The 23,788-nt window shown below is 48.8% G+C and overlaps 1 protein-coding gene and 1 long non-coding RNA gene across 2 annotated transcripts in view; one reads left to right on the forward strand and one right to left on the reverse strand.

Annotated features, from left to right (window-relative positions):
• Positions 1-4,130: 4,130 nt before the first annotated feature.
• Aqp11 (aquaporin 11) lies at positions 4,131-15,859 on the reverse strand. Its single transcript, XM_050154404.1, has 3 exons — positions 15,178-15,859; positions 8,222-8,338; positions 4,131-6,565 (listed from the first exon to the last, which is right to left on the reverse strand). Exons 1-3 carry the CDS (start codon positions 15,794-15,796, stop codon positions 6,486-6,488), a joined length of 816 nt encoding a protein of 271 aa, XP_050010361.1. The 5' UTR covers positions 15,797-15,859; the 3' UTR covers positions 4,131-6,485.
• A 204-nt stretch (positions 15,860-16,063) lies between these two features.
• LOC126509000 (uncharacterized) overlaps positions 16,064-23,788 on the forward strand; it is a 13,839-nt gene continuing 6,114 nt past the window's right edge. Inside the window, exon 1 of the long non-coding RNA XR_007594019.1 lies at positions 16,064-16,392. This is a non-coding gene — a long non-coding RNA (uncharacterized lncRNA). The remainder of the gene's footprint in view (positions 16,393-23,788) is intronic.

A 23,788-nucleotide genomic window follows, 5' to 3' on the forward strand; every position in this document is an offset into this window, starting at 1 on the left:
CTCAACTCTAGAGTTATAGATACCATGTCCCACTACTGCAGGAGTGCTAGGATCCAAAACTGGGTGTGTGTTTGTGCAGAAGGCACTTTGTAGACCCAGCCATCTTCCAGGCCAGCTTCAGTTCCTGTTAGGAGCATGAATTTATAAAACATGCAACTTCTAGCGCGTCTTCTGTAAATTGAGTCTTAACACGTTTGAAGACTTGCCGATGCTGCCTGCATCAGGGGCGGTCCTCAGTGTATCAGCCCTTGCGGTATGGTTTCCATAGGGACCTGGATAGTGTTCGCAAGGCTGAACTGCATAGTTCTAGCTTCTGCCAGTTTGTTTTAGAAATATTATGTATCTCTGTCTGGTCTAGAACCCAGCGATCCACCTGCCTCTGTCTCCAAAGTCTTGGGATTAAAGCTGTGTATCACTATGGCTGGCTCACACCTGAATTTTCTGTGACCTTTGAAAGAGGGTATCTGAGCGATTTGGGATTTCTTTGGTGGAGCAGGAACCCTGAAGGACTGTCTCACCTTCTTCAGGCAAGTTCATCAGTCATTTCTGTGTGGGTTCTGCATGTCTGGTTCATCAGCTAGTCCAGACAAGAGCAGTTTCTTGCCCAAATGGCTAGCCTTGTCACATTGAAGACAAATTCCATATCGAGTTTCTTCAATGCCCATCAACCTCTCTAAAGTAATTCGTGCTGCCAGGAGCAGGCATGTCTCACTGTGCAGAAACCTTTTAAATGCCGTGTTCCGTAGGTCTAGATCTCTCTGGATCTAGAAAACCTGACTAACACGACTACAAGTGTGATCATTATAGATGACTATTGATCTGTACATTTTAATTATGCATTACATTTTTAAATGAGCTGTATAAACACAATACCTTAAACAAGAGCAGAAATACGTACACAGTGTAACAGAACTGACCTTAAGTTTGTATCAGTAGACCAAGATCCACACCAGTGCAAAGGATTCATCACTACATCATATTCCCCTTTAAATGAAAACAAACATCCACAAACAATTTTGGAATTTGGGTGTTGTTTTTTCCAAACATCCTAGTGTTTGTTGGGGGAAGTATTTTTAGGGTTCACGGAGACCTTTCAGGGGGTGGGGGTGAGTCTTGTCCCATCAAACCACAGTAGTCTGGAAGGAATCCACAGGTTTTCATCTGTGGAAACAAAAGCAGAACCTCTTTCCCAAAGCAACATATCCTTATACCCAAATTTTGAGGTCACGATACCTTTATGTTGGTTTAGCGTAGCAGCCCCCAGAATCAAATATCTCTCTATAGTCAAAAAATTCAAAGAAAACAGAATAATATACATAATCCAGACTCTGTATTTTCCATATTTATGTGGCTTATTTTTCTTTGCTACTTTTTAATATTTATTATCTTTACTCCTTTGATCTATGAAAACACACTGTGACCCATTTAGAGGTTTATTTCTTTGTCTGAATCTGTCTTTATTGCATATTTGTAATCATTTTCTGACCAGGAGCACTTTTTGTAAAAATACAAAGCAGGCAGGCTAGGACCAACTCAGGCCCTGTCTGTTTGCTCCGCCCAGTCCACCATGGCAGAGGCCTGTTTTTTTTCAGGCCTCAGTGACTGCCACTGTCTTGCGTTCTTCCCGTATCAGGTGTGTGATGAGTGACTGATTTGTGGGGTAATTTCAGCACCCACGCTGGAGAGGGGGAGCTGAGTCCAGAGAGAGGACCCCTTATGGTTATGTGGATATCGAATTGTGGTTTTTTTAAGCCTACTTTCCAAAACGCGGTACAGCCTTAGTACCTATCAGCAGCCAGCACTAAGTGCAAACTCCTGTTTACAAATTTTTCTGCTCTCCTAGAAATATGCTCACTCTTCAGTGGGGGGAGGGGGGGTCAAGACTTTCTCATAGGTTGATTGTAAGAATCTCATTGAGTATCTTTCAAATGAAGTGGTTCTCTCAACATGTGGGTGCGTCCCTTTTAGGGGGTAAGTGACCCCTTCACAGGGTCACCTAAGACCATCAGAAAACACAGATACTGCCAGGCAATGGTGGCGCATGCGTTTAATCCCAGCACTCGGGAGGTAGAGGCAGGCGGATCTCTGAGTTTGAGGCCAGCCTGGTCTACAAGAGCTAGTTCCAGGACAGGCTCCAAAGCTACAAAGAAACCAGGTCTCAACGCGCCCCCCCCCCCAAAAAAAAAAAGAAAAAAAGAAACCACAGATAATTACATTGTGATTCATAAGTAGCAAAATTAGTTATGAAGTAGCAAGAAAAAAGAATAAATCACCACACCGTGAGGAACTGTATGAAAGGGTCACTGCATTAGGAAGGTTGAGAACCCCTGTTCTAAGGGAACAAGTTTCAGGAGATTCTGTGAGATGTTCTGTGTGTACATCTAGACCTACTCTGTCACCTGCAAAGGAGGGATGATGCTTTCAAAGACTGATGTGTCATTCTTTGAGGCTAGAACTGTCTGTAACCTTGAGGGAAACGGCTCAGACTACTTAAAAATGAAACTCAGCCTGCCTCAGGAAGCAGAGGCAGGTGGATCTCTGAGTTTAAGGCCAGCCTTGTTTATATAGTCCAGCTTGCCACTTAGCTTAGAGTGGTCTTGAACTTTTCATCCTCCTGCCTCTACCTCCTCTGCCGAATCTTAATGTGGTTCTAGGGGTCCAACTCAGGGCCTTTGCGTGTTAGGCGGACACCTCCAGCCGAGCTGCATCCCAGCCTAATACTGACTTCCAGGAGAGACGCTCACTAACTTGTAACCCACCAGCGATTAGAACACATCTTGAAACTTGAAATACAAAATTCCACTAAACAGTTAAGTATCCTGGAGTCTGCGGTTTTTTAAACAGCACCTGCTGGTCCCTGCTTTTGCTCTGTAAACAGCTGTGATGCACTAGTGTCTGGTTTCCAGAGCGCCAGGTGAGGAGAGGGCAGTGCTTGTGTGGGTCACGTGGACAGGAGCAGTGAATTTGGACGAATAATACTTCCGAATAAACAGTCTAAGTACACCGTGGTGCCGAGAGCTAAACTGCTCGGCATGAGACTGCAGCCATTTCCATAAAACTAACAAGATTGTAGTGGTAAATCCACCCAGACGTGGCCAGCTCCAGCAGGAAAGACCTGAGGATATGGCTTAGCGCCAGAGCACTTACCCGGCGTGCGCCCAGCCTGGGTTCATCCTCAGCATCACTCAGTCCCCCCACAAAAAAGTCCAGCTGTGCGTATAGAAGGGTGGGTAGAAAAATGAGTTGATGTTGTGTTCTGAAGCACATAGAGTAAGCACAGTTCCGTGTGACTTAAGTTGTTAGCATGTGTTAGTATGACAGCCAGGGAAGGGCGCTAAGGATGGGGGGGGGGGGGCGTGTTAGTGACAGGATTGCCCATGAGTAGAAAAGAGTACTTGAGGTCCCTGGAGATAAGGCACCAGAGTGAGGGAGCGAAGAGGGGTTAGAACTGGAAGTTAGAATTTGAGCTCTTAGATTTTGTTTACTGACAATGCCAAGCTTGTAGCTAAAGTGGAACTTAGGTCAAGCAAAGGACACACTATCAAAAGGAGAGACAGCCAAGGAGCTCAGAGGCCAAGACGTTGGGAGGCTCCCTCTGTGGGCTTCAGTTACCGAGACAGTAACATTCCACAAAGAGGCAGGAACGAGCTCAGAACTGCCTTGGCCTCTGGCTCCACAGGTTCCTGCACACAGATGCCATGTATTCACACAGACGCAACGTCAACTTTTTCTTCATGAAGGAAAGAGTTGTTTATTGTGGCTTAATGGTTTCAGGGGGATGAGAGTCCAGCGTGACAGGAGCAGGGGCTGACGGAGCACATCTCCAGCCACAAATACAGGACAGAACGCAAGCAGGGCTAGGTTATGACTCTCGAAGTCCACCCCCAGTGACACACTTCCCCAGAAGCCGCACCTCTTAAACCTTTCCCAGAATAAAAACACTATCAGCTCAAGCAGTCGCCAGGACAGGAAGTTCCACCTCAGGGCCCAGTGGGCAGGAAGTGGCGCCCGGACCAACACAGGACAAACAGACTCAGTGCTCAGTTCAGAGGTTGGGCGTTTGCCTGTCAAGCCATGGAGCATGCGTGTTAGTGAAACTAAAGGAAACGGCGTCAGTTTTGAAGGCAAGGTGGTCTTAAGGGGAACGGTCATTGTTTGTAGTGTTGCCAGGATGGCATGCAGGCCTCAAATTGGAGGAGAAGCCAGCACTATAAGTTTTCCTATAAAAATATATGTGAAAGTGTCTCCTTGATACTTTCTCTAAAAGATTTAATTTGGAGACAGGTTTAGGGGGTGCACACTTCTGGAGGAAGTTTGCCTGTCCCTGGAGAAGGACTTTGAGAGCATGTGCATGTAGTTATCTCACAATTTTGAAACCTCTCATTTAAAGCACTGTTATGATCCATTATCTTATCTACCTGTTGGACTTAGTAACACACTGCCCAGCCACTGTCTGGAGGCTCCCCACCACACAGTGCTGTTACCTGGCAACTTACCAGAGGAATGCTCATTACTACTCAAGCAGGTGATCTCTCTCTCTCTCTCTCTCTCTCTCTCTCTCTCTCTCTCTCTCTCTCTCACACACACACACACACACACACGCACCATAAGACTGGTAGTGTGGTCAAGGAATGTGTGTAGCTTCTATGGCCTGAAATCTTTGTAATTAGATTTCAAGGCCAGCAAGATGGCCCAGGGGGTAAAGGCATCACAGCCCAGACCTAGCGATCTGGGTTCCATCACCAGGACCTCAGGGAAGATGGAAGGAAGCTGAAGTACATGGAAGTGGAGACCCATGGAGATCGTGAAGATGGGCTCCGCTCTCCGAACATGTGCCATAGCGTGTACTGACACATGTTACACACAAAATAATGAGATAGAAATTTAAATTTAAAAAAATTGGACTTCATAATAAGGCTTTCAATGAAGAAACGCTAAAGGCCTGAAGAGACGGCTCATCAGTTAAGAGCACTTGCTAGGGCTGGAGAGATGGCTCAGGTTAAGAGCACTGGTTGTTCTTCCAGAGGTCCTGAGTTCAATTCCCGACAGCCACACGGCAGCTGACAACCACCTGTAACTCCAGCTCCAGGAGATCCTCTTCTGGCGTCCTGGGGTACCTGCACATACATGTGCATACACATACATGTACTCATATGCACATACACAAAAAGAAGAAAGGAAAATACTGAGTTTCTAAATTTCATAAAAAGAATTTAATATTGAGAACCTTTTCCTCCAGTCACTGCGGGCTGGAAGGAGTTTTTGTTGCTGAGAAGTTCGTGTAGAGTTACATTTGCCTCGCCGTAGAGTGGGGGCACAAAGCACACCTCTAGGCTTAGCTTCTGAGCGTGTAAGCGAGGTGAACAACTCGTTCCCACGGTTTGTCGTTGGAATGTCATTTGAGCATGCCAGTGCGTCATTACAGAAATAAAGCCACAGAGCAAGAACCCGCCTGCGTCTCCAGGGAGCTGTGGAGTGCAATTGGGAAGTGAAGAGGCCACGTCCCGGCTGGGTTTACCACACCCTATTAAGACGATTGGCTGAAACCATCTACTTAAGAGAAACTGTTTCAGGCTTAGAATATATTTAAAAGCTTGGAAACCTGAGGCAGTTGTGGTAGTATAATCTATAATCCCAGCACTCAAGGGGATGGTGAGTTCAAGGCCGACGTGGGCTACATCACGTGAGCCCACACCCCCAAACAAAAATAAAACAAACCTTGTTTGTGATGGCACACCTCTGTAATCTTTGGAAGGCAGAGGCGAAAGGATCGCTGCATGTTTGAGGCCTGCCTGATCCAGACAGGAAGCTGCAGGCCAGCCAGGCCACAAGTGAGACCCTGTGTCAAACCAACTCTTCTATTAAGAGATGCCGCCCGGCGGTGGTGGCGCACGCCTTTAATCCCAGCACTTTGGAGGCAGAGGCGGGTGGATCTCTGTGAGTTCGAGACCAGCCTGGTCTACAAGAGCTAGTTCCAGGACAGGCTCCAAAACCACAGAGAAACCCTGTCTCGAAAAAAAAAAAAAAGAATAAAAAAAAGAGATGCCATCACTGATGGTGTCACTGAGATGTGGCCGAAAAGCACCTCCGCTTGCTCCCTGAGTGTGATACTTGAGCTTAGAGCCCAGGTCATTCAGAGGGACAGTACAGAATTTCTTTGGTCCTCCCCCACTTAACTTTGTATTCACTTGGTTTTTTTTTTTTTAATCACGGTGAGTAATCACCGGGGATTTATAGAGGATTAATGAATGAGCCTTTTCTAGCAGCATTTAATACATCACTCAGAAGAACAGGTCTTAGTTGGGAAGACAGGCTACCTCATTTTCACAGTAATTTTAAGTGCAGGTTGTGAAAACATTAAGACGCCGTCCACAAAGGACGTTGAGACAGCGGCGAGTCCAGTGCGGCCAGAGTTTGAGAGGGGGGTCACATGGGTCAGACCCCCCTGACTCTCCAGTGACTTGAGTTTGAGTCTTTGGGAGTCGTTACTCCTTTTTGTTCGTCGTTTGGTTGTTGTGCAGCCACGGAAGGAAAAAGCTGAACGTCAGGATCATCAGCAGCACACCTGGAAGACAAAACCCAAAGTCTGTAGGGAAGGCGGTCGTGGCTGTGTGGGAACAAATTAAGATTGTGCTCGCACTTCTCCTCTGTCCGGCAACAATGGTGCGCTCCGGGGATTACGACGCCGAAGCTGTGGTACCCGCTCTACTTCCGCTTCGATCCAGGCAGGTGAGAAACCCTGCACTTAAGTCCTTTGTTCCCCCGCCAAGTGGCCGAGTTTTCTCCGCGCGCCTCAAAGGTGGCTCGGGAGGCAGGAGCTCACATTTTGATGTTTTTGTTGTTTTAAAGTAGAGCAAACATAGATTAAAGAAAAGAAAAATCTCTGGAGAGTGGGTGGGACTCCAAGGGAGGAAATACCTGGATAGCTCCCTTGGGATATTCACCCAGAGTGTCCGGGTGTGTATGTGAGGCTCTTGCTCTTGCTTCATGGGCCTCATCATAGTGGGTTTTACAGATGTGTCCCAAGCAAATACCTAAAGCCAGTGCTTCAGTCTCTATAGTTTAAAACAATTCCTTGCATATTAGTAGTGCTTCGTTTCTGTGTTTGTTATTTTCGCTATGTTGTGTCTTAGGTCCAGGCTTTGCATACACTAGAGAAGCTATGACCACTGAGTAGCGCCTCCAACCTCAAACCTTCAATCTTTTTTAGCTTTTTATAAATTACTTTTATTGTATAGGTGTTTTGCCTATTTTATTTAGCTGATGGCTATGTAAAAGGAAGAAATGCTGGTAACATAAACACTAGCAATATATAAAATGTGTATTATCTTTATATAAAATGTGTATTATCTTTATAGTACATTCCTTGATCCCTCTTTAAAAGAGTTTTTGTTTCTCTGATACGATGGATAGAGCCTCGAGCATGCTAAGCACGCACTTCGTGGGCTACATCCCAGACCTGATCTCGACTGCAGTAACACGGATGGGACTTAGGAGTCAGTGTGAGGCTACATGGACGACAGTGTTGTATAGGATACTTTTTGACAAATATGGAAAGCAACCTAAATGATTAAATGACATTTGCTTTGGAACTCACAAATTTGGGGAAAAGTATTTAGTGCAAAAAAAAAGATTGATTTTATCATTTTTGAGATAAGTTTTGTGTAGTGCAGGCTGGTCTCAAACTCTCTGTTTTGTTTTCTCTGTGTAACATCCCTGACTGTCCTGGAACTTGCTTTTGTAGACCAGGCTAGCCTCAAACTTTCTAACTTAAAGAGATCCTCCTGCCTCTGCCTCCCGAGTGCTGGGATTAAAGGCATGTGTCACCATTCCTGGTTCATGTATTGTCATATTTTGAGATACGATATTTTAAAATATTTACCCTTGAAGGCTGGAAAGATGGCTTGGCAGTTAAGAGCGCTGTTTGCTCTTCACAGCAATTGGTTTAGCCCGGTGGTGGTTTGAGTTCCAGGCCAGCCTGGTCTACAGAAGCTAGTTCCAGGACAGGCTCCAAAGCTACAGAGAAACCTTGTCTCGAAAAAACAAAAAAACAAACAAAAATTCCCAGCACCCACATGACAGCTCACACCCATCTGCTAACTGCAGTTCCAGGAGATCCAAGGGCACTAGGCACACAAACAGTGCACACTCACGCATGCAAAACACCCACACACATAATCTATTAAATACCCTAACCTATAATAAATAAAAATATGCTTACCTAGAGAAGGAGCAATCCAGTATACTACAAAGAACTGGTAGAAGGATTCATCAAAGCAGGGGAAGTGCAGAGACAGCGCCAGAGCCGGGTTAAACAGCGCTCCGGTGAGGCTCCCTCCTGTGAGAGCAACAGGGGTGAGGGGACTGTGGTTAGATGGGAAACAGCGCAGACTCTCCTGAGCACACACTGAGCACACGCGTGCCTGTGTATGGAGGAGACGGCGCAGCCCCTCCTGAGCACACATGAGCACACGCGTGCCTGTGGATGGAGGAACCGGCACAGCCCCTCCTGAGCACACGCGTGTCTGTGTATGGAGGAACCGGCGCAGCCCCTCCTGAGCACACGCATGTCTGTGTATGGAGGAACCGGCGCAGCCCCTCCTGAGCACACGTGTGTCTGTGTATGGAGGAAACAGCGCAGCCCCTCCTGAGCACACGCGTGCCTGTGGATGGAGGAAACGGCGCAGCCCCTCCTGAGCACACGCTGAGCACACGCGTGCCTTTACATGAAAAACGGAAAGTAAAACAGACCGAAGCATTCCTAGTGCGTCCATGTTTTCCCATCAGCAGCGTGCTTAGGTGACTGAATGGCAGAACTCAAAGACAGAAAGCAGTTACAAGGATTAAGAAATGAGGGCCAGAGTGCTTGCTGCAGGAGTATGAAGGGAGACCCGAGTTCGAGTCCCCAGACGGGTAGGTGCTGCATGTGCTCTAACTGCAGCATTGGGGGTGGAGACAGGTGGATCCTGGATGTGGTGGCAGCCAGCCTGGCCACAGTGGTCTACTGATGTAGTCATAGCCAACAAGGGAAGGAAGGCTGGATGACTGACCAACACTGCTTGGCAGAGCCGTAGTGGTGTCTTTGCTAGTGCCCGTGGCGTGCCCCTTCCAAGTGGACGCTTCTTCACACACATGGGCTGTGACACACATGGGCCTCTGTAGCATGTTAACTGTCTTGATGGAAAGGGGTCAAGGGAAGCTGGGAATTGGGAGCCTTTCCTGGGACTCACTACTGAGATTTCCCAGGCCAAGAACAGCGCTGCTGAGAGGAGCCAGTCTGACAGCACAAAGGTGACTCGTGCCTCAGCAGCTATAACGGGTGTCACCTGAGGATCAGAGTCATCCTCCAACAGCCACCCTGGAATGTCAGCCCTAGTGAGATCTGGGGACCCTTAGCGCTAAGTTCAAGAGAGTTGTTTGATTGGCAGCTGTTCTTCACAGTTTCCACAGAAACAGAGTAAATTCAGCTCCTTTGTACTAAATGCCATGGGCAGAAACGTGAAGACGTCCAGATCTTTGTCATTAGAAACGCCCCGAGCCATTGACCCGACCACTTGTTTGCTTCAGTACCGCGGACCATGGCATATGAAGACTGTTATGTCCGACTTCATGAAATCTCTGACGTCTTGGAACTGAAGCTCTGTCCCTTCCCTGTCCTCGAACCCTCGGGGCCTGTGGGAACTGCGACCAGAACCATGGCGTCCCTCAGGTAGGGGTCAGCTCTGTGATTTGAACTGACAAAGTGCAGCAGAGGTCAGGCCGAGTTCTGAATGCAGAATTCTGAGTCGCCGTGTTGTCTGGACCCCCACTTCTTTGCTTTCTTGGAACAATGCTCTGCACCTGTTAGTGGTCTAGGCTGCTGGAGGACGAGAGACTCCGGGGAGCGAACCAAGGTGCCCCAGGTGACAAGCACCCGTGGCCAGATGTGACCAAGCCTTCTTGGCTTTTGATCCTGCTACTGCTGAAACGGAAGCAATGGAAGCAACTGCACGAGTGATCTCAGGTTTGCTCATCTCGCCCCAAAATCTACTCAACATCAGCATCACCTGGGTCCTTCGCGTATGCACCCCCACACCTGGGTCCTTCGCGTATGCAACCCCACACCTGGGTCCTTCGCGTATGCACCCCACACCTGGGTCCTTCGCGTATGCACCCCACACCTGGGGGTGGAGAGAGGGGTTGTCCTGTGCTGCCTCAGGTGGATTCTAGCTAGGAATTTCTCCTCAGGCTCTGGTGGCTGTGCTGGGCGGTCTTGATGCTGCGCTACTGGCTAGAGGAAATGTGAGGTGGATTAGCAATCCTGCAAACGTGGTCACACAATAGAGGAGACCCGTGGGAAATGGCAGGGCAGAGAAATAAGGACAAAGGCCACATTTCCTCGTCTATGCCAGGAGCAAGCTGTGAGTTTGAAATGCGATTCCTCATACCCGCTGAGATAGCAGTATCCATCTTAAAGATGGGGAAACTGAGGACACAAATACCTAAGGGCACACGGTCCAACTCAACCTGGCCTCTTAACAACAAAATTAGACCAGTGTCATGAAAAATTTTGGACCTTTGTTTAAACTAGTTTTTGGTTTGTTTGTGTTGATCTGGTGAGGGGATGCGCCTGGGTACCTCAGCATTTATGTGGTGGCCAGAGGACAACTTTCAGAGTGGTTTTCCTCCCACCACGTGGGTCCCAGGGATCAAACGCAGGTCGTAAGGTTTGGTGGCAAGCATCTTTCCCCGCTGAGCTATCTCACCTGTCTGGAAACTTAGTTTTCATTTGGAAATTGGTGATTGTATTCATTTTATTTAGTTCCTGTTTTAAATGAAGACAGATTTAAGCTCTTAGTTTCTTTTTTGTTGGACAAATAATCTCACCTGCAGTCACGGCTGGACGGATACTAAAACCCAGAAGTGATGAAGGGTCAAGTGAAAATACTACAGTTTCTCCAGGGAGGGGCGGGAGAAGTTAGAAAGTCTGCCTGCTTGTGCGGTGATAATCTGCTGAGTCCTAGCTCCAGATCTGGAGAGCATGTCTGAGCTCTGCTCATAGCTTACTGTGTAGGGGGACACGGGCATTATGTCATAGACAGCGTATAGTTTAAAATTCTACACATGAGAAACTACAGCAATAAAGACAACGTACATGCTTAATGTTTTAAAATACTTGATTATGCACAGAGAGTGAATGCATTTCTCCATTACCTTCATCAGTAGCTTACAGCTCGGCAGTTCCGGGCATGGCATTGCGTACCTGGGACCCCAGCTGTTCAGGAAGCACAGGTGGAGGCCAGCAAGGTGGCTCCGAAGCTTAAGGTACTTGCTTGACGACCTGAGGACAACCCGAGGGACCCACGTGGTACTATCAAGGGGAGATGTGGTACTATCAAGTTGTCCTCGGCCGCCTACATAGGGGCTAGAGCAAGTACCCCCCCCCTCCGTACACATACAAAATAAATAAATGTAACTTTTCAGAGAACGGAAGCTGAGGTGGACGATCAATTAAGTGGGCATTTGAGAGCAGCCTGGGTAACAACACAGCAAGAAAAGACTCTGTCTTTAAAAAAAAAGACCGTTGATGGCTCTGCTTACCTACAAAACTTTTCTCTTTTGTGAGGAAAGCCGAGAGCCAGGCAGTATGTACGTGGTAATGACAAGAGGCCTCTCTGCTCACATGTGAAAGTTCAGAGTGCGTAGGCTGAGCCTCCAGCCATAAGAATGGGGTACTGAGCCCCACACACAACACTAGGAGCCTGCAGCTCTGCGCTCAAATCCGCACTAGACATTCACCTAGTCCAAGGCACATTCTCTGTAGAACAGTGATGACATCTGGCCTGGTGGTGATAAGTCTAAGTGTGGCCTCTTCCAAGGTTGCTTCTCTGGGGCCACCCACTCTGGATAAAAGGACCTCAGGCCTGTTCCACACCCTCCTACTGGAGTCTCACAATGCATAGAAGCAAAGCCATGTCTCTGTAAGACCTTAAAATTAGAAGCCTGTTTAACCCAGGGTTTAAGGATTCATTGGCAACAGAATCATTTAATAATTAAAAATGTTAAATTCCCACATGCACATACGTCATAAAGCCTGCCATCTGCTGTCCGTGGTATTTGCAGCCGCGCCGTCTTTTCCCAGAAGTATCCCAGCCCCTGAAGTCTCTCCAGTGTTCTTCCTTTCCATCCTGTTTATGATCGGATCTCGTGTAGCCTAGGCTGGCCTCAAACTCACTATGTAGCTCAGGCTTACCGGAATTTATCATCCTCTTGCCTTAGCTTCCCCAGGTTACAGGCCTCAACCAACACCCCTGATCCAGTCTTTCCAAAAAGCGTTCCATTGCTTCAAACACAAACCCCGCACCTACTCAATCATGCACCCCTACCCGTTCTTTCCTCATCCCCTGTTCTGGTCGTCTCTGTTTACTTCCTTACTCTTGGAATTTGTCTGTATTGTGTTTCCTGGAAGTAGAGTCACGCAGTATTAGCCCTTTTGTGCCTGGCTTCTTCGGCTTCACGTCACGTTCCTCCACATTGGCTACCTCAGAACTTCATTCCCAAGCCGTACGTGATCGTGCGCGCCTTTGTAACTCCTGAGGAAGCGCGATAGTGGTCTGAGCGCTACCCGACGCTCAGCCGGGTGAGCCATGGTTCCAGCCTAGACGGTCTGCAGCCCGAGGCAAGGCATTTCACTGCTGGCTGTCACTTGTTTTACTCACTCTGGAATAATAGCGATGTGCTCAGCCATGGATGATTGTAAGAATTAAGATGACTCATAAATCTTTAGCAAAGTGATCTGGTCTGTATCAGGAACCCTGGGGGGACTTATCTCCCCTATACTGGCAGGAAGACAGTGGAAAAACACATCTGTGATAGACTGAATTGATGTAGCTAGTTAGCTGTGTGTTTGGTTCCAGCCCTGGAGTCTCAAGCCCCGTCCAATGCAGTAGCCACCAGCTACAGTGCAGTGCGGTGAGCGGATGTGCGATGGGCCTGCTGCCTGCGGTGCCCACACTTTCATCTACACAGGCACGTGGAGCTAGCGGCTGCCGAGGTGGCCAAGGCAGGTCTGGACTCCAGAGCGACGTTCACAACCGTGGTTTCGTAATGGGATCACCTGGGGAGAACTTTAACCCGCGCCACTGGGAGCTCCTTCCCAGGGCAGTGAGAGGCGGATCTCTGCGCCAGGTGGGCATATTTTTACACCGCCGGTGATCTTAACACAGATTGTTGAGACCCTCTGATGATTGGTTTACCCCCAGGTAATGTAAGTAGTCACATTCAGGAAACCGGCAGAGTTTCAGACCCCTCCAAACGGCATTCTAGAGTCCTCCACTGGCTTTTTACTCATGAATGACTTCCAAGTGTCACTCCCCTTCTCTTTGGAATGCCATTTTTACCCCTGGGTGAGACCAGGGCCATGTGCATGCGCCAGCATTCTTTCTTTGAACATTCTGAGCCCAGAACAGTTAATAGTATGTATACTATTTATCGAATCATAACTTGGTACTAAAAACATAAAAATACAGAAAGAACACCAGCTCCACAACAGTCAACAGAGGCAGGGGGAGTGAGGAGGTGGAATGAGAAAGACCTAGAAGTCATGAATGGCTTTATTTTTTTTGTTGTTATTGTTTTTGCTTTTTGAGAGGGTTTCTTCTCTGTAGTTTTAGAACCTGTCCTGGAACTCACTCTTGTAGACCAGGCTGGCCTCGAACTCACAGAGATCCGCCTGCCTCTGCCTCCCAAGTGCTGGGATTAAAGGCATGCGCCACCACCGCCCAGCAATGGTTTTCTTTTTTATAACTATAAACAAACCTCAAAATTTTTTGTTTTTAGAGACTGATCTCATACCCACCACGTAGCAGAAGATGACCTTAATCCTCCTGCCTCTACCTCTCCAGCACTAGGATTAAGGATGTGAATCACCTGCCCGGCTCTTTGCTGCTTTAATTGGCAAATACAAGACTGTGGCTACCACGGCTCACACATAGCAATGCTTCTGCTTTAGCTGAAGCTGATGCACCAGCCCTCAGATACGCACCTGCCCTCTTCTGTGCCCCCACACAATGGATTTCCATGTGCGTCTACTAAGAAACTAGTACTAGGTTCAAAGAAGGGAAAATTGGGTAGTCTTTCATCTTACCCTAGGAAGTTAAACACACATTTGAAGTATACTTTCCTCAGTTTAAAGGAATTTTGTTTGCCACACCGGGGACTGAACCCAGAGCCTGACGAATGCTAGGAAGAGCTCTTTACCCCTGAGCTCCATTTCCCAGGGCTCCACCTTTAATGGGAGAAGAGACTATTATTACTATAAGTCTCCTTCAGTGTATTCATGCCTCTAGAACATTTTTATAATTCCACTAAATCCCAGTAAAGAATTTCATTCTTTTAAGTGACCCACTAAGGCATATTTCATCATTAAAGCAGAGGTTCTCAAGGTAAATAAGTAAATAGGACTTCTGGAGATCTTTTTCTGGTTTTTGTTTTGTTTTCTGTAGACAGGATTTCAGCATTTACTACCGTCTGGCCTTGAATTTACCTTTACCTTCTGGCCTCTGGCTACCGAGTGCTGGGATTAAAGGAGCGTGCCACCACACCTAGCTGAGACTTATTTGTTTTTAAAGAGCGTGTTTGAGCACAATATAATTTTGAAACACACCTTTCATGCTAGGTTACTTTAAAAATTCCCGTGTAAACTCTCCAAAAGGAAATACAGCAAGTGTCTGTAGGAAACGCGATACAGAACTTCTGTTCCCACTCTTAACTCCTGACCAACCATGCACTTAAAGCTGGAAGGAACTTTAGCCGGGATCATTTCTCAGTAAGGGTGTCAAAAGCAATCTATACCAGCTTGGCATGAAAGCCGTAACTGATAAGCTACCTTTCTGACATTAAAACAGCCCCTTGTAGGCTATCTAAGCCCTTGGCAGTAACCTAACGACATCTTAGTTTCGGCACCGGAGTGTCTGCTTTCTCTGGGTGTTCAAAACAGCACTGAATGACGATCTGTATGTTGGCGCCAACCGCTAGGCACTTGCTGCAAGGTGGTCAGAATAATAAGGGGCCCGGGGAAGGGTGCAAGTATTCCATCACATCGGAGTAGGGGGCTCAAGTGTATCGGTAAAGAACTTGGAACCTCCGGTCATGGGGGTTCGGTATCGCCTAGCCTAGTGTTTTGTGGGAAGGACAAACCTGCATAAGCCAAAAAGGTGATGAGTGCAGCCAGCAGGTGGATGCGAAGCTTGGCTCGGACCTCCTGGAAGTGCAGTAGAGCGCTGTGGAAAATGAAGGAGCAGATGGCCTCTGTGATGATCGCTTTGGACATGTCCGTGTGGATGGGATTCTTGCAAGCTAAGCTCCTCTCGTTGAAGTGGTACTTGGTCAGACTCAGGCTCCACAGGGCGCTTACGCAGTACCTGCTGCACAGGGCGCTAACCAGCTGAGCCAACAACCTCATGGCCCCCGACTCCGGGGACATACCCCCCAGAATCATCTGCATCATCACGCCGCACGGGTTGCTAGCTGTGCCCACCAGGGTCAGGCCATGCACCAAGGAAAAGAAGTAGATGAGGGTCAGCGTCCAGGTGGGGTGCGCGGGTTCCTGCTCACTCAGCAGTTGGAGCTCGTGGGTGCAGCAGCAGAGCTGGAAGGTGGCTAGAAACTCCAGGATGAAGGCGTGGGCCGTGGGCCTGTGCCGCTGTCTCCGGGCGATCACGCGGGCCAGCCCCATGAGCAGAACGACCAAGAGCATCAGCCCCAGCGAGGTGCAGGTGTCCTGCACCTCGGGCCGGAGCCCCAGCAGCGCAGACATGGCTCCCTGATGGCCGGGGAGAGCGGAGGGAGGCAGGGAAAGCCGAGCGTGGGGGCTGGAGTCCGAAGTCCGCCGCCCCGCCCTCCCACGCCCCTCTGGGCGGGCCGAGCCGAGGGCCCCGGTTCTGCGCTGGAGGGCTCCTCCCCTCCCCGGCTGCGCTGTGGAGCTGTGATCCGAGCCGGGGAGGGGGGGCGGGAGGAGGCAGGCGAGGCGGCGGGGGAGCCGTCCCTGGGCAGCGGCGGAGGGGGGGGAGGGGACAACGGTCAGCTGAGCCCGAGACCACTGCGCACGCGCGCGGCGTCCTAGCTCAGGGCTCCAGGCGACCCCCGCGCCACCGATGGCAGCGCCCGCTGCGCCCGGCGCCGGGCCTGAGGTCGCCAGCTTGAACTTGGCGCCCTCTGGAAACTGAACTCTGCGCAGCCCCGAAGGTCATCTTTGAAACCACCACTCACAGAGAGACTGAGGTTGAGGAGCGAGGAGTTGTCTCTCCGGGCAGGTGCTGTAATCAACTGGGAGTGGGCGTGAGAACCCAGGTTTGACCTGTGCCACAGGGTGTAGGAGCCTTGACTTTTCTTCACCTACCCCAAAACTTTCTTGTAAGTGTGCAATATATATCACATATATCTAATATATATTATTATATTATATATGGCACACTTAATATATACGCGTATGTATATATTCCACATGTATGTATGTATAAACGTGTGTATATACATATATGTGTGTATATGCATACACATTTCACATGTGCAATTATTGTTAATTATATTCACACTATTATTGAGCTATCACCGTTATTTCCAGACTTTGAATGTTGGTTCTCGTTTTTTATTTTTAATCCTGTGCATTGAATTATTATTTTTGTTTGTGTATGTATATATAAATCCGTTTATGGGGGCACTGTGTGCCCCATCCCCTGTGCGGCCCAGAACCACCTGCAGTAGTTTTCTCGCTCTCCTTGCACCAGGTGGGTCCCAGGGACCAAATTCGGTTCCCCGGGAAGCACCTCCGCCTGCTGAAGCATCTTGCCTGCGGGGGGGGGGGTAGGGGGTTCTCAGGCCTGAAGCCCTCTAAATTAATGCCTCTGTGATCGTCATCGTGAAATATTAAAATTCTTAGAGGTCATTTTTTGCTTATTTGCGTTGGCATCCAGCGTGGGAAGGAAACCCGGAAGGACCTTGGAGAGGTCATCTTCCTGGGTCGCCCCCAGGCAGGATGGAAAGAAGGGAGTTTAAGGGGCTGTGGGAAGGGTGCTGGCCTGGAGTGGAAATCCTACACCAACTGAGAGTCCAGATTTCCATCTGTGAGTTCGAAGCCAGCCTGGTCTACAAGAGCTCGTTCCAGGACAGGCTCCAAAGTTACAGAGAAACCCTGTCTCGAAAAACCAAATAAAATAAAATACAAAGAAATAAAATATGGGTGCTCAGTAGTTAAGGACTAAGCTGATGTAATCTTTCTCTTTTCCCAGCTGTAAACCTACACTTTTCTGGTGATCTCAAGAGAAAAATCTATCTAGTGAAAGACATATCTCCCTTGCATAACCTTTGTGACCCAGGGTTTGACCTCATCAGATTGCAATCCTATCCAAGCCATCTCCCAAACCACTCTATAACCATTAAAAAGGACGGGTGTGTGTAAGGAAGGAGCCCTTCCTTACATTTTGAGCAATGGAATCCCCAAAGCCTGTACAGTCAACAGGCAGCCGTGACTCAGCCACTTAACTACAATTCCCGAGACGTCCACGCCCACACGTGTTCCCGAGGCGTCCACACCCACACGTGGTTGCCTACTGTCCTTTCCCCTGAGTGTCTTTCTACTGCTGTCCGTGCGCAAACAAAATCTCTTCTCACCCTGAGATTCTTCTCCGCACTGAAGAATCCCGGGTTTGCGGTGTGGTAGCACACTCCTTAATCTCAGCCAAAGCAGGCAGACCTCTGGAAAAGAGCCCTTCCCCACCCCCACGGCTAACAACAGGACCCCTCCTTAGCACGGAGCAAAAGTACTTAGTGAGTGGTGTCTTGATACTGAAACTTGTTATTTTAACAGCCTGAGTCCAAGGGTCCTTGCCAACACCACACGCTGATAACTCCCCGACTTGGGCGGCCCACAGTGAGGAGTGGAAGATAACTTCCGGTCCTCCGACCCTGCACTGAGCAGTGTTCCGAGCAGAGGCAAGGTTTCCATGCTTGGCTTAGGCAGGAGGTTCCGCGTGGCTAAGCACCATCCTACCTGTCTTGTCTCATGTGGCTCCATCACCCACAAATCCACAGTCCACAGGGCTGAGCGGGGTAGGGGATGGTGGGCGGAGGTGAGCTTCTCCACAGTTCAGATCTATTTCCCAATCCCAATGCGCAGTTTTATAACCATAATGAAAATTCCCAGACGTTAGCCCACACCTGTTACCCTACCATGCTGGTGGCTGAGGCAGGAGGATTGCCTCAAATTTGAAGGAGAATTTCCTGTTAATGCTAAGATTCTGTGGCTCCAATAGAAAAAAAAAGGTTATTTCATAAACTATAAACCATGTAGAGAAATGAAGCCCTGTCTCTTTCCTTTTGCCTGAGCAAAAGAATGCAGGTAAGTAAAAGGCATTTCTTGGCTGCTGCTGTTGGGAGAGGTCACTTTAAAACCAACCCTGGGAGTGGAACCCTTTCCCAGTCCCCTGGAGATTAGTTCTATGAATGTATCCATTTCCTGCTGTGTCACTTTTGCTAGGAAGACCCATGTAGGAAATCTGTCTTTTGGACTTTGTTAGGGTTTAAAGATCATCACATACATTGTCATCAAATGAACTTTGGACATTGTTTCAATTAAGCAATGAGAGCCAAGTAGGCTTTCAAGAGTAGGCTGCGCCCTGCCTGAGTTAGCACACATTGTGTAAAACTGGCTTTCACCTGCTCCATTTGGTACACTTTGCTGTATCTCGTGCACACCGACCTGCCCGGCACCATGAGACACATACTGATACTTTTCTTTAAAATATTTACTTTTATTTTATGTATGTGAATGCTCGCCTGCGTGTATGCATCGGATCCCCAAGAACTGCAGCTATGGATGGCTGTAAACCTCCGTGTGGGTGCTGGGAATTAAACCCACATCCTCAGCAAGAACAGGAGTAACCTAACCACTGAGCCGTCTTTCTGGCCCCTAATCAATCATTATTTTTCTGATTTTTTTTTTTTTTTTTTTTTTTTTTTTTTTTTTGAGACAGGGTCTCTCTATTATGTGACTTTGGCTGTCCTGGAACTGTTATGTAGACCAGGCTGGCTTCAAGCTCACAGAGCCCCCAGGCGGAGGGAGCAGAAGGAAGGAGGTTGGTCGGCAGGGGGCAGCAAGGGAGAGCTGGTCCCGGTGGTCCACCCGGGAGCACATGGAAGGGTCAGGAGTGGAGCTTGAGCAGAACCTGGGGGCACTGACACACTTGGACACCTCAGCACAGCCCAGCGGGAGGTGTTCACATCGGTCGGGGACAGCACAGGACCAAGGGGGAGCGCTTGTCTCACCCATCGCCTGCTGTCCATCTTCCAGTTCCACGCACGTCTTTTACCTTCGCAGCAACACGATGAGGACCGGGGCGCAGCTCGGTGGTAAAACACCCGCCCAACACGCATAGGGCCCTGGGTGGGACACACAGCATTTCAGAAAGAAAAACAGAAAGAAAAAAAAAAACACCACACAATACCACGAGATAAGTATCGTCCTCCGTTAAAACAAAACAAACAAAGAAAAAATCCTCAGGGTTCACAAGATAGCTCAATTTCGAGGTAAATGCCTCAAAACTGGTAAACTGGTGACCCAGGGAGATTCCCATAATCCACGAGAAAAAGGAGAGAAATGCCTCAAAACATTGTTCTTTAACCTACACACACACACACACACACACACACACACACACACACAGTGGCACTAGTGCACTTACACACACATTTATTTATTATATATACACACACCAGATCTCAGTACAGATGGCTGTGAGCCACCATGTGGTGGCTGGGAATTGAACTCAGGACCTCTGGAAGAGCAGCCGGTGCTCTTGACCTCTGAGCCACCTCTCCAGCTCTGACACGGATATAATAAAATTTCAGTCCTCAGAGAGTAACTTGACAGCGGGCACATCCACCGTTAGTAAACACAAGGGAAGGGCGGCATAGTCGTCGTCTCTTGGTCTCTTATCGTTCTCACGCTGCTGACATCAATTTGTTTTGTTTTATGTTTGGATAAACAAAACAGTGCTGAGGCTAGAAAGACCGCAGAAACAAGGCAGAGAGGCAGGCTCCTGGGGCTGAACCGCCTGCCAACCTTAGGCAGGACTGCGTGTGTGTGGCAGATTCTGCCACAAGGTGGCAGCACCTTGTACTCATTCCTTCAGTGGCCACACAAAGTTTTTGCTTTTTGTTGTTTGTTGTTTTCCGTGTAAACATGCTTAATAAGCTGGGCGTGGTGATACAAAGCTGAAGGCTGATATAGCCCCAGTGTTCAGGAGGCAGAGGCCAAAGGAACGCCGCCAGGTCAGCCTGGTCTACATAATGAATTCCAGGCCAACCTGCGACACATAAGCTCTTGCTTCAAGAAAACCCAAAGAGGCCGGATAGATGGCTCAGCAGTTAGAGCGTTTGCTGCACTTGTAGAAGACCAGAGTTTGGTTCCTAGCACTCACACTGGGCATCTCACATCGCCTGTAACACCAGCTGCAGGGCACCCAATCCCTCTTCTGGACTCCTACGGCCCATGTGCTCACAGACATTCAAGCACACACACACACACACACACACACACACACACACAAATAAATCTTTTTTTAAAAAAGCAAAACAGAAAAATTAATAAAAATGTATGTTATAGCCCATATGTGGAAACTGAATTTTATCTGGAAATACCTGGTCTGAATTAGACTTTGCTCTAAGTTCATAGGAATATTTCACACACCTGTAAGTTTTAGGATCTTGACATTTGACCCCGAACAAGTAGGACTAGACAGAATACAAATGTCAACACAAAACGGAGCATGGCAATTGACTTCCATGTGGGCGCCACAGAGGCCCGAGATAGGGAGCTCCCACACTTAGAGACCTGGCAAGGACCTGGCTCGGTGTGGAAAGGTACTTGCCTCGAAGCCTGGCCCCGAACGTGATCCCCTGAACCCTCGTGCAGGTGAAAGGAGAGAGAAGACTCCATACACACTCTCTGATCCCTACACACGCACCACAGTGTGCACATGGGTGTGCACACACAAATACACCCACACTTAGCGCCCACCCCTAGGCTAACTGGAAGTGTCCCACAGCACACCCAGAGCTCCTGGTGAGGTGCCTGACACTTCTCACGCAACACTTGGCTACATCTCTGATAATTACAGATAATTATTGTTTTTCTTCTGTCCTTTGAGAGCCTTTAGAGAGAACTCTGCCTGCTGGTTCTCAGCCTTGGGTGTGCTTTAGAGTCGTGTAGGAAGCTCCAGAAAGCCTAGCCCCCGTGGCCCCGGTCCCAGCGGCTCCGCTTTAGCACGGAGTGTGATATAATAATTAGTTTTGGGTTTGGGGTTTTCAGTGTGCGCCAGGCACCTGCTCTCCCACTGAGGTAAATTCCCTTCTGTCATTGGAGCGTTTAGAGCCCCCCAGATGGATCTACTGTGCCTGCAGGATAGACGAATATTCCTCTGGAGTCTAGAACAGCATGCTGACTACGTTTTCAAGAGGCTCAGGGGTGGAAGTGGCTTGTCTGGTGATACGAGAATAGTTCAAACCAAAGATGGCTGACTCAGAGCCTTGGGCTCTTAGAGCCGCTCTTGGCTCCTGGCTGCGCCTCTGTGCCAGTCCCTCTTGTGTCTAACTCACGGCAGTACAAGCTGAGACTCCAGTGCTTACTATGTGCCAAACCCTGAGTAAACCGCGGAACACATTACCTCCAATCCGTACAACAACGTTCATGGGAGGCGCGGCCCCTGTCAAAACAGAGGAAGGACGAAAGAGGAGGTGAGAGGCAGAAGCCGCTGTTCAGAGAGTCCAGGAGACTGGCCGAGTTCCAGGCAGAGAAGCCTGTGCAGGTTTGGATGAAGGCTGTTGGGCTCTGAAAACCCAGGTCTGTCTCCAGCTTTAGGGAGTGAGTTCATAACTCAGGGACAGAGAAGGTGCCAGCATTCACTGGGCCTTGGGGCTCAGTTCTAACACACACACACACACACACACACACACACACACACACACAGGAACTGGAGAGATAGCACAGCAGTCAAGAGCACTGGCTGCTCTTACAGAAGATCTGGGTTCGGTTCCCAGCATCCACATGGCCGTTCACAATCATCTGTAACTCCAGTTTTAAGAGATCAGATGCCCTCTTCTGTGTACACAGACATTCATGTATGTAGTCAAAACACATATACACACACAAAATAATGAAATAATAGTTTTAGAAGTTGAAGCAAAATAAAGCAAACAAAACCCCCCACAGTCTCAGGCCTTCCGGGGTCTCTTTACTGACTCTGCCTTCAAAGGCCTTGCTCACACAGGTTAGGCCGACTCTGACCCACGGGGCGTCCACACTGTCCTGTACGTGACTTGATCTCTTCCTCTAACTGCGTCTCTATCATTTGGAGCTGTGACAAAAGTGATGGGATTTTACTGTCAAGACACTAACATTTAGGGTTTTGTGAGGCTCCAGCCTCAGGATGGCCCTGCGGAGGGGAACCTGGCGGGTCCAGAAGATGACATGGGAACCCAAAGCTCTGGGCTTGCTTTTGTGGCATCCGCTTTCATGGCATCCGTCCCTCTTCCGCAAGTCGGCCGCTAGGTGTCAGTCGAGACCCTGGTTCCGAGCGAGAGGCTCCCAACCGCAGTAGGAATTTTCCTCCCCTGTACAACTCAAAGCCAGGCTTTTCCCTCGCAGGAACATTCTGTCCAGCCGCAGGCCGGTGGTCAGGAGCCTCCTGTGTCTGGGAACCGCGGCTGCCCGCACGTCTTTCCTGAGAACACTGTTCTTGATTGTGTGGGACACTGCTACCTTGTAGCTTCCTCTGGGTCCTAGAGTCGCGCCTGCACCAGGCAGAGCTGCCACAGCTTCGTGGCTGGGACACAAATTGGTTGATGCGGGTGTGCTGGGAGCTGGGCTGTCCCGTTCACCGGCTCCTTCCTTGGGATCTAAACATTGTGCACCGCGGGGATCAAAACAGAGAGGAAGTCAGTCACGCTGCACCCCTGCCCAGCTCTGTCTCAGACCTAAAGGTGCAGGGTGGGGTTGGGTGGGCCGGTGGGGTCTTTCCCAACAGAACCCAACCACCTGGAGACAGTCTATGAGTAGTACCCTGTTGGAAGAGACTTTCTTTTCCCCGAGGTTATAAACATGGACACTTTGTTAAGCAACATCTGCTTTCTCTAATTAAAAAATAAAAGGAGTTGAACGTGAGGGCATGCGCCTTTAATGCTGGCGCTGAGGAAGAAGAGCCCAGAAGTGAGTTTGAGGACAGCCTGGTCTAGATAGTGGATTTCAGGCCCCGCCAGAGTTACATTGTGAGATCCTGTCTCAAAATAACTAACAAACTAAATGAACAGATAAATAGGGCTGGAGAGATGGTTCAGAGGAGGACCTGGGTTCCCAGCTCCCAATGGTTGCCCACAACCGTATGTAAACACAATTCCAGAGGATCTGATCCCCATGTCTTTCCTGAGACCAGGCTGAGCAGTCGATAGTCCTCTCTACTCCAGGAGAGAAGGCTTGAGGAAGTACCCAAGAACGTGAGTCAGTAAACCAGTGACCCGAAGAAAAAGTCAGCATGGATTTGAGGACACTTAAAGACTCAAGTTGGCCGGAGGTGGTGGCGCACGCCTTTAATCCCAGCACTCGGGAGGCAGAGGCAGGAGGATCTCTGTGAGTTCGAGGCCAGCCTGGTCTACAAGAGCTAGTTCCAGGACAGAAACAAAAAAAAAAAGCTATGGAGAAACCCTGTCTCGGAAAAAAAAAAAAAAAAAAAAAAAAAAAAAAAAAAAAAAGAATAAT

Source organism: Alexandromys fortis, unplaced genomic scaffold (assembly GCF_014885135.2).
Source record: "Alexandromys fortis isolate MF-2015 unplaced genomic scaffold, M_Fortis_MF-2015_v1.1 scaffold_77, whole genome shotgun sequence".
NCBI classification, from domain to species: domain Eukaryota; kingdom Metazoa; phylum Chordata; class Mammalia; order Rodentia; family Cricetidae; genus Alexandromys; species Alexandromys fortis.